General features: G+C 42.5%; 1 protein-coding gene across 3 annotated transcripts in view; it reads right to left on the bottom strand.

Annotated features, from left to right (window-relative positions):
- Positions 1 to 296: 296 nt before the first annotated feature.
- Positions 297 to 9,965, bottom strand: part of SLC4A3 (solute carrier family 4 member 3) — a 52,791-nt gene continuing 43,122 nt past the window's right edge. For all 3 annotated transcript variants that reach the window (XM_060772730.2, XM_060772737.2, XM_060772744.2), the window contains 7 exons: positions 9,626 to 9,832; positions 7,805 to 7,894; positions 6,341 to 6,507; positions 4,204 to 4,457; positions 3,670 to 3,839; positions 3,215 to 3,388; positions 297 to 2,717 (listed from right to left, as the gene is read on the bottom strand). In XM_060772730.2, the coding sequence (XP_060628713.2) occupies positions 2,640 to 2,717; positions 3,215 to 3,388; positions 3,670 to 3,839; positions 4,204 to 4,457; positions 6,341 to 6,507; positions 7,805 to 7,894; positions 9,626 to 9,832 (1,140 nt within the window). In that variant the 3' untranslated portion in view covers positions 297 to 2,639. The remainder of the gene's footprint in view (positions 2,718 to 3,214; positions 3,389 to 3,669; positions 3,840 to 4,203; positions 4,458 to 6,340; positions 6,508 to 7,804; positions 7,895 to 9,625; positions 9,833 to 9,965) is intronic.

Below are 9,965 nucleotides of genomic sequence, written 5' to 3'. Positions count from 1 at the left end.
TATGAGCAAGGGTTTGACTCAATATAACGTGGCATGCATTATTAATCTGCCAGTCTGAAGTTTAAGGAACATGAGTGCTTCCAAGTATGGGGATGTAATGACACATGGCCTCTTCATTGTATTTTCTACAGATAAACATTAGCAGAATGTGCAACACAGCTTAATAATGCCTTTCTGTTGAAGCTGCAGTTTAAACACACCACACTGGAAAGGCACCCATCCTGCCCCTACAGTTATTTTTGGACACCTACTTTCTCGATGTGTCAATCTCAGAAACACAGAACAAACCCATGCACAACATTCCACTGAAGGGTTTATTGGTGCAACCATATCCATCCCTATTACATTCAGATGAGCTGCAATGCGTTGGCAGAGCACTCTGCTCTTACAGTTCAGGTTTCCTATCCTGGCTACACAGGGCACAATGGAGGTCACTGTCTGTGGGTGGGGCAGGCTGGCAGCCAGCTGGGAATGAGTAGAGGAATACATATGGCCTCATAACTATCCAGCCATCCGCAGGCAGCCCCTGAGGTAGGTGGGGAGGGACAGCCTCCATTCATAACAGGGAGTGGGAAATGGAGTAGTGCTATGAGCCAAACTCAATGCCTGGCTGTGGAGGGAGTTAGGTCTGCCACTTTTGCACACCCCATTATTCCATATACATAATCTAACAGAACAGATTTACAGAACAGGACTTCACAGTTGCCTACAGTACCTGTGTGATGATCCAGTGGGAGACTAGCTGCTCTTTGGACTCTTGCACTGAACTCCAGTGGCATGGTGTTTGTGCATGTGCAAGCTTTATGGGGCACACTAGTATGCCCTGTCCATGGCTGAATGTGTGCCTTTCACCAATGAGGAGCAGGAGGGAGGGACAGGTGGGGTGGGGGAACCTTGTTTTTAAGCATACAGATTTGGTGACTAAAGAAAACACATTTTGTGTCATTTAGACATATCATAAAATCTGATTTTTCCCCTTTATATGGCAGCTGAGTGAAAAAAAAGTGAAGCAGAGTACATCAGAGTAGAGCGCAACAGCATTGCTGTTGGTGGAAGTTGTGAGGCTAGTGCAGGCTCGAGAAAGAGGGAACAGATTTTAAAAGCAGAAGAAAGTCAAAGAACCTTTTGCCACTGACTTTAGTTGACAATAAACAAATGAAGAGAAACTTCATATTATGCAATAGTTCAGAACCACAGGAATGGCCAGATGTGGAAATATATTATTCCAGTAGTTATGGCCAGGCCACACTTGGTCTTTCTGGAGGCTTGGCCAGGATGACGAGTCTTGCCTCAGATGGAACCCCTTTCAAGGGAAAGAATAAGATAAGGATTGCAATGACGATACTAAGGTTGAGTAACAGAGCAGGAACTGTGGAAAGAAGGCAAGAGCAAGTAACAAGGTGGAACTGAAAATACTGTAGAAACTGGAGTCCAAAGTAGGGAATCTGGTACAAGAGACGGGGATTTTTGTTTTGTGGACCAAGCAAATAACTATTTAAATGGTTTTGTTTGCCTTGACCACTACAAATGATACAGGGAATTTCTATTTTCTGATGGGCTTGAAGAGCAGTCTGAGCCAGATTCCATCTTATTGCAGACTAAGTTCCAGGATTCGATCCTGTGGTCTCTGTTTCTATAAGCATTTCCTGACACTCTTCATCAAAGGTTTGAGGAGAAAATACCACAAGAGTGGTGTCAAATTTGTGTGATTATTTCCTGACCGTAAGAGCTAAGTAATGCAGTCCCCACTCAGTCATTGGGTTACCTTATTCCTGGTATCCAGGTTATTTTGGCAAGTTTTGCCTACACTTTCTCTCTTCCTGCATGAGTGAAGATCTGCTTCATACATCTACTCTTTGGCAACCTGTAGGGCTGCCTTCAGAGATGGGGTGAAGAGGCATAGTATTTTTTATGCACAAATAGATACTTGTACACATTCATATTGCACAAGTACCCATGCTATGCTTTTCGGGTCCAGAAGGCCTGCTCATGCACACACTACAGTTTGCAGTTTTTAGTACCCCTGACCACTATTCTAGAAACTGAGGAGATCAGAGTGTTCCATGGATAAAACATCCCAGCTAAGAGCATCAAGCACAACAACAGATGGACCACGGGCTGTTGAATGTTCATGGTCACAATCATGGGATGTAACAATCACTCAGAAACACCAATTTTACCCCAGAAATCTGCTAGCTCTGCATGAATGCCATTTAGCATAGCATTTCTAACAGGGCCTACTTGCTTTTTTGCTGGCATAATGCTGTATCTCCTTTCACAAAGCATTGTTCTGCTATCTTCTGAGAGGAGGAAGTTAATGACAGCTGCCTAAGGTATCTACTCTGGCCTACAGAAGTCAGAGCACCAACACCAGCAAGGTCTATTTGGGAAGGAATGTGAAGTGCCTGGGCACATATTCTATGTCTATCCAGATGAAGACAGCATCTCTTGCTTGGACTGGCCACAGTGTTCCTGGTGTTGCAGAGGTTCCTGAAGGTCTGTGACACAGTTGCCAGTTGGTGTAGACTCATGATCAGTTCAAAGCCACTTCTGACTGGTGTTCAGGGAGAGCATGAGGAAAGGTGGCCTGTCCCATGAATCCAGGGGAGAACGAAGGCCAATAGACAAAGCTACATTGCTCATACAGGCATGTGAAGTTCATTGTACTCATCCCGCCCATCCTCGTCAAAGTTTGGTGCTGCATCCTCTGAGTCCAACTGCAAGTAGAATGAAAAGACAGAAGAGAGGAACAGTAAGAGGAATCACTTGCTTATAGAGGAGGTAGAGTTTCCTTCTCTGTACATCCTCAAAAAGAAGATGGACAGCTACATCTGGAGATGCTCTAGCTGGAGATCTGGCATGGAATAGGGGGTTGGATTCAATGTCCATGAGGCCTCTTCTGACCCTCTGCAACATAACAGAGGTGCCCATATATAGAATCTCAGAATTGTATACAATTGGGCATCTCTGTTACATTGCAAAGTTCTCAGAATACAGTGAGACTAGAAACAAATTTAGTTTCTGAGGAAGTTGCAATGTGAGCAACAAAAATAGTGGCAAAAATTGTTTTCTGTCAAATTTGAGATATGCAATATAGTTCCCAAGACTGAGATAATGCTCATTTGGCAAAACAGAGGCACCACTTGGACCATTGGCTAAGGAGTATTGAATTTCCTGCTACAGCTCCAGTCATGAAGCTATGGGATTTGCTTACCGCTTTGAGTTCTCTTTCTTGAAAGAAGCGTGGCAGTAGGAATCGCCGTAAGGGGACAGTCATGATCAGGACAAATGGGAATGCCAGAGATGCTGCTGTGGATTTCACCACCCACAGCAGCACGATGCAGGATAGTTGAATGCATGTGAAGAGATTCATCCGCCATGTCTTCACCTGGTGGTAAGCCAAGCACATTATGCACAATTCACCGGCAGATGTTCTTGTTAGCACCTGATAAAGTACTATACCTTCAATGCAATATCATGTTCTATTCTAGAGAAGGGCCATCTTTCATAAAGCAGTATGGGATAGTAGCAAGCAATTGGTTTCTGCCTCTCACATCTGACCAGGCAGCCACTGTATGGTCTCCCTCTTGTACCCACCATGTCTATTCTCAGATATTCTCCAACTTGCCATTCATGGATGTGTCCCTTCATTTTCCCCAGTACACCTACCTTGACAACATAGACATGATCCGGATGGTGCTTAGATGGCATGAAGATAAGGAGGAGTCGCTCATAGAGCTGGATGCCAGTCAATGATGTCACACCCATATACAGGAAAATCCCAAACAGCACAGCCAGTGGGATCTGACGCAATACACTTCCCATGGCAATGGATAAACCTGTAAGAGCATGGGAGGGCGTTTAATATTTTTTTTCCTCACATACAGATGTATCCATGCTTTGTGTTGAGAAATATGAGATATTGGCTGGCACTACCACACATGCTCACTCCTGTGAACATCTGGCACACTAACAGATGCATACAGAAGATGCATAGTTTTGAAATAAAAAGTTCTGTTGGGCTTACTCTAGACTCATAGATGCCACCTGTGAGATGCCCTCATGAGCTGCAACACAATGACTCACAGGAAGAGACACCCACCACACTATCACATACAAAACAAATTCTAACATTTCAGTCCAATGAGCTGAGATACATCAGGCCACCACCCCATAGTACCATCTCCTGTGTATGGATCTCACCAACAAGGCCAGCAATGAGCACTCCTGTCACGCGTTGCTCCTTCACTTCCTCAATTTTTGGCTTCTCACCAGGTGCAATGGCCTTGCTCATAACAGTGAGAGCATTGACGTGGGTGATGGAGCGGACAGTGGCAGCTGTGAGCCAAGGCAGTCCAAACAGGGCACAGAGCCCTCCCATTGTACCAATGAGTAGCAAATCAAGGTGGAAACCTGACCCCTTTTTCAGCTTCCGTTCCTTCTTGCTGACAATCAAGCTGCAAAACAAAAGATTGGTAAGAGCACAGGTGAGATTTAAAGACCAGCCCAACATCCTTTGCCTCTGGTATGGTTTCAAAAACGAACAACATATATTGTACTCCTGGAACAGCTTGCGTATTATGCAAACCGTGATCATGAAAGCAGACCGTAGCTCTCTTGAGCAATGGAATAGCAGTGACAAAAACCAGTAATCCTTAGTTTTGTAATCACTAGTCACATACCCTCAGAAAGGGTTTGTTAATTCCTGGAATTTGTTGGGCCTCGGCCACTAAGGAGATGTTTTGGAGACCTTTTCAGCATTATGGCCAAATGTTACCAGCTGCCCAGTGCCATGAAAGGATTAATTTTTATTAGTGACCTTATTTGAGACTTTTTTCATTAGCTTGGCACTTTGAGGCTGAGAAGATATGAAGGCTGAGGACTATCAGAATTGCTAAACTACTTGTACAGCTCTCTTAACTATTTAGGGGGAGAAATGGGTTAAAGCCCATGTCCTTTGAGTTTCTATGCTTGTTTCTGCACTATATGACCCTTGGGAATTCATCTTCCATTGGCCATGCCTTAAATGAGGTGCACCCCAATCCAGGAGCCTTATTTAGCTAGCGATGGAGAATTTGGTGATTGACCTGGAATAGTCTGTGCAGAATTAATTTGGGGCCAAGTTCTACTACTAGCTGTGAGAGGAGGCAGGACCCTCCAGTAAAAGAGCTGGAAGACTTCTTTTCTGTGAACATCTACTGTCTCATTTACGACCAATAAAGCTTATCATATTGCAATAATGTGTGTCACTCTTCAGCACCAGAAGAACTCTTGGGGAGGTCTGGAGCTAAACTAGGCCCCTTCTACACTGCCATATAAAATTCAGATGATCTGCTTTGAACTGGATTATATGGCAGTGCAGAAGGGGCCCCAGTCCTAGCACAGAAGACTCCACTTTATTCCACTTTCCCATCCTCATCCACTGTTTTTCTTTCTAACACTATGTAACAAAATTTGAAAAAAATCTATTCCTGATTTGAAAGTGTTATTCCTGTTTATGAAAAAATGCCACTGAAATGGCTACACAGAGAAGCCATTGAAATCCACAAGCATGTGGTCAATTTCAACAGAAAGGAAGAAACAATGAAAATGAACAATGTTCATTTGGCTACCAGTATTAAAAAAACCTCTAAAACTATAACAGTAATAAAAAACAAAACTCAAACACAGGGGAACTTCAGACAAGAAACAATCAAAAACAGTTAATCACCTCTCAACAAAGGATTCCCCCAGGCAGTAACAAGCTACACCCAGAAACTGTCAGGCCATCAAATGCTAATCAAGGTGGCCAATTGAAACATTCTCACCTAGCTCCAACAGACAAGAGTTCTTTCTCCCACCCTGGATTTTCCACAGGATGGGAGACATATAAACCCAATTTTCCTAGTTTCCAACAGATCTCACAACCTCTGAGGATGCCTGCCATAGATGAAGGTGAAACGTCAGGAGAGAATGCTTTTAGAACATGGCCATACAGCCCGAAAAACCTACAACAACCCAATTATGCAGTACTTACTTTGAAAGTAGTTATAGTCCAGAAGCTTCATTTTTGTGGCTGCCACAAACTATGTTGAATTGGTTGAGACTCAATGAGATATTCATTGAACAACTATAGCAAACTGTGCTGCAGGATGTCCCACAAAAAATGAAGTTTTTGCAGTTTGAATAAACTTTTCCCATGGTTTTATGCTATAACTAATTAGAAAATGACATTTATAAGCCAGGAACAAAAATTATGGTACATAGTGTAATTATCCTACTGCTGTTATTTATGTTAACATCCACACAAGGTGACTGGTGCAAAATGCTGCAACCTATTGCATGGAAATCTGGTACTTACGTGGTGATTTGGGTTTCCATAAATATAAGGATGAAGACCAGCAGGGCAGGGATAGCAGAAGCAAACATCATCCACATGGGGAACGCCTGCTTGCTACCTAAGGGATGGATGAACCAGCCACGCTTCTCTGGAGCTGTGACGGATAGTACTGAGGGAACATTCAATTTCTGTGGTAAGAACACAAAACAGAGCAAAATACATCAAATCCTTGTTTTGTGCATCAAATATAATATCCATACACTTGAGACTTTCCATTCTAAAGAAAAAACAAAAACAAAACTCCAGGTCTGTATATGTCCCCATGGAAAATTCACATAATTGAATCTGAAGGTTAGCTGCCTAGCTTCACAGTAGGAAACAGTCTGGGCTGAAAAACAGTTTAAAATTTAAACAAATAATTTTCCCATGCTGACACTAGCCATTCAGATTTCTGCACTTATCACTCAATTCACTGGCTAGAAAGAGTCTGGTGGCTAACATAGAATACACTTGAACATGAGTAAGAATAGAGTTACTTTAGCATCACTATGTCAAGATCTGATCTGCAATCTGGATCCGGTCTGCCATGTTTCCCCATCTGCTTGTACACACAAGGTAAGAATTTATTTAAAGTAAGAATGGGCAACTGTAGGGAGCTAGGGGATTGCATTAGCCTGTCCAGGAGACATCACAGGGTGAAACTCCAATGATGACAACTCCAAAAAAGATTTTGTATCTCAATTCCCAATACTTTTAGGGGATGGAGCGGGGGAGCATTTTAATCATGTTTTCAGACCCTGCAGCTCAGAAGAAGATTACTGGGGCTAAAATGGTAGGGCAGGGAAACAGTCGAGCCAGTGGTTCTGGAAATGGCCTGTGAATCACATTTTAGCTCCCCTTGATTTAAAGCTTAGGAAATTGTTCTATGAAACTAACCCTATGTTTGTAGTCAGGCAACTGCTGAATGAAACTTTGCCACCAAAGCAAGTATTACATAGAATTACATAGAATTCAGTTGTGTTTCTGCTTGGTGGAAAAATATATTATTTGTTTTCAAAATGCATCCAGTTTATGTCGGAGCCTTAGCCACACTGCTGAAATAGTGAATAGAACAAGAAACCCCAGATTGAAATGATTTTGACAAAATAAGCAAAGTAGAGACTAATTCCAGTCTTAGCCTTTGCCACAAAAGGAGTGCCCTCAACCAATACAACTGCCACAAATATCCAGGACCCTTTGATCCTTAAAAAAAGGATCCAGCTAAAGGAAAAAATGCAATTTACTGCATGAACAAAGCTTGATATGTTTTCTAATCCCAAATATTTTATAAGCTTAAAGATCTGCTTGATTTTCTTGTGAATTTTATGAGTACAAAGATACAAATGCTAGCATCCATCCGAACAATAGCAGGCTCAGGGAAAAGTCTGAACATATGCTTCTCCATCCCACACTAAAGGGTGCAGGATTGGGGAGCGCAGCACCTACCTGTGTATACGTATCAGTGATGGTGTAGTCTACCAGAACCATGACAAGGATGGAGATAGGGATTCCAAAATCTCCAATTATTCGCCGTGCCTACAGAGGAAGCATAAGTGTTGAACATGAGCATAGGACAGACACATTTTATCCTGTAAATAATTGGTTGCCATGGACCATACAAAATGACTGTGCTCGAAAATGCTGTGGAACATTCCAGTATAATTGCCTGCTTCGAAGATGTTGGAAAGATTTCTAATTTCTCCCCTCTATATTGCAGTGTCAACCACTGAGAGTTCCCTGGCCAACTAGTAGATCTCTTCAAATGCAAATGGTAGGGCAGATTCTAAAATACCTATGGATAACTCTGACACATGGTCTAGACTAGTGGTTCTCATACTGAGGGCTCAACTTCCATCCTCATCCTCATCCTCATCCTCATCCTCTTCTTTTTCTTCTTCTTCTTCTTCTTCTTACAAAGGCTAGATGGTGATCTGTTGGAGGTGCTATTGTTGTTGTTATTATTACTACATAGGCTGGGTAGCCATCTGTTGGAGGTGCTTTGATTGTGCTTTTTCTGCATATTTATTTATTTATTTATTTACTTTATTTGTATACCGCTCTTCTCAGCCCTTATGTGACTCCCTTCTGCATAGCAGAAGGGAGTTGAACTGAATGGCCCGTGAAGTTTCTGCTGTTGCTGTTGTTGTTACATAGCCTGGATGGCCATCTGTTGAAGATGTTTTGATCATGCTTTTCCTACATGGCAGAAGGGGGTTGGGCTGGAGGGCCCCTGGGGTTGCTATTATTATTATTATTATTATTATTATTATTATTATTATTGCAAAGTCTGAGTGGCCATCTGTTGGGGGTGCTTTGATTGTGTTTTTCCTGCATGATAGAAGGGAATTGAACTGAATGGCCCCTAGGGGTTTCTGCTGCTGCTGCTGTTATTATTATTACTACATAGGCTGGGTGGCCATATGTTGGAGGTGCTTTGATTGTACTTTTCCTGCATTGCAGAAAGTGGTTGGACTGGATGGCTCCTGGGTTCTTCCACTGAAATGCTGTTAATTCTGTGTTAGTTAAAATTGTTCATTTTAAATATTGTATTGTTCTTTCTTTTTTGCACTACAAATGGGATATGTGCATAGAAATTTGTACATTTTTTTCCAATTAATTCACACAAACACTCTCCATCCATCTGCCACTGGCCCGGCCTATCTGTCAAATTTTAAAACACAATACATCAAAAAAATTGCCCATGCCTGATATATATACTGTATACATTATATATGATATAGGCATTCCATGTAGTCATGCCGGCCACATGACCTTGGAGGTGTTTACAGACAACGCCGGCTCTTTGGCTTAGAAATGGAGATGAGCATCAACTCCCAGGTTGGACACGACTGGACTTAATGTTAGGGGAAAACCTTTACCTTTACCTAGTATAATTTTGGGGCGCTCCACAATAAACTTTTTCTTCACAAAGGGCTCAGTGGCTAAAAAAGTTTGAGAACTCCAGGTCTAGACAGAGTAACACTGTATTGAACCTTAAGATTTCTTAAGCTGAATTTCTTAAACTCAAGAAAGAAAGAGGGGAAAGAGATTTTGTGGGAAACCTTTATCAGTGCCTTTAGACAGCCTTTGTATTATAATTATACAGGGAAGGGCATCATCAGCATATTTCCATTTTTCATTACTCTGAAAGACATCCCCACTCCCACCCTGCTCCAATTTCACTGGATGTGTAGAATGCAAAGGACAGACAATCTAAAATGAAATGCTTTTACTGTATAGGAAAACCGGTGTGTATCTTAGGCTCACCTTTCCTGCTAGAAACCGACTATTCTTAAATTTGCGCATGAAGAAGGCAATGAAGAAGGTCCCCAGCATGAGGATGAGGGACAGCAAGGCGGTGTTGGGCTGCATCTGGGTGTCACGGGCCACCGAATCACCAGAGAGTGAACTGGAGTTTAGACGACTTTGAAGATATGGTGGGTAAAACCTCAGCAGCGGGTGCTCTGTGAATACCTGGGAACACCATGTAAGGAAAGAGGGCACTTACAGCCAGTCAAGGCAGGCGGAGGAGCTGTTAAGCCTTCCTATTCGAGGACAGCATGGGAGGAAGTAATCAATAACTACTCAAAAGCCACAGACCACATTT

The sequence above is a fragment of the Anolis sagrei genome, chromosome 1, assembly GCF_037176765.1.
Source record: "Anolis sagrei isolate rAnoSag1 chromosome 1, rAnoSag1.mat, whole genome shotgun sequence".
Taxonomy (NCBI): Eukaryota; Metazoa; Chordata; class Lepidosauria; order Squamata; family Dactyloidae; genus Anolis; species Anolis sagrei.
The sequence above is the reverse complement of the archived record's forward strand: the minus strand, read 5'-3'. Positions and strand labels throughout refer to the sequence as shown.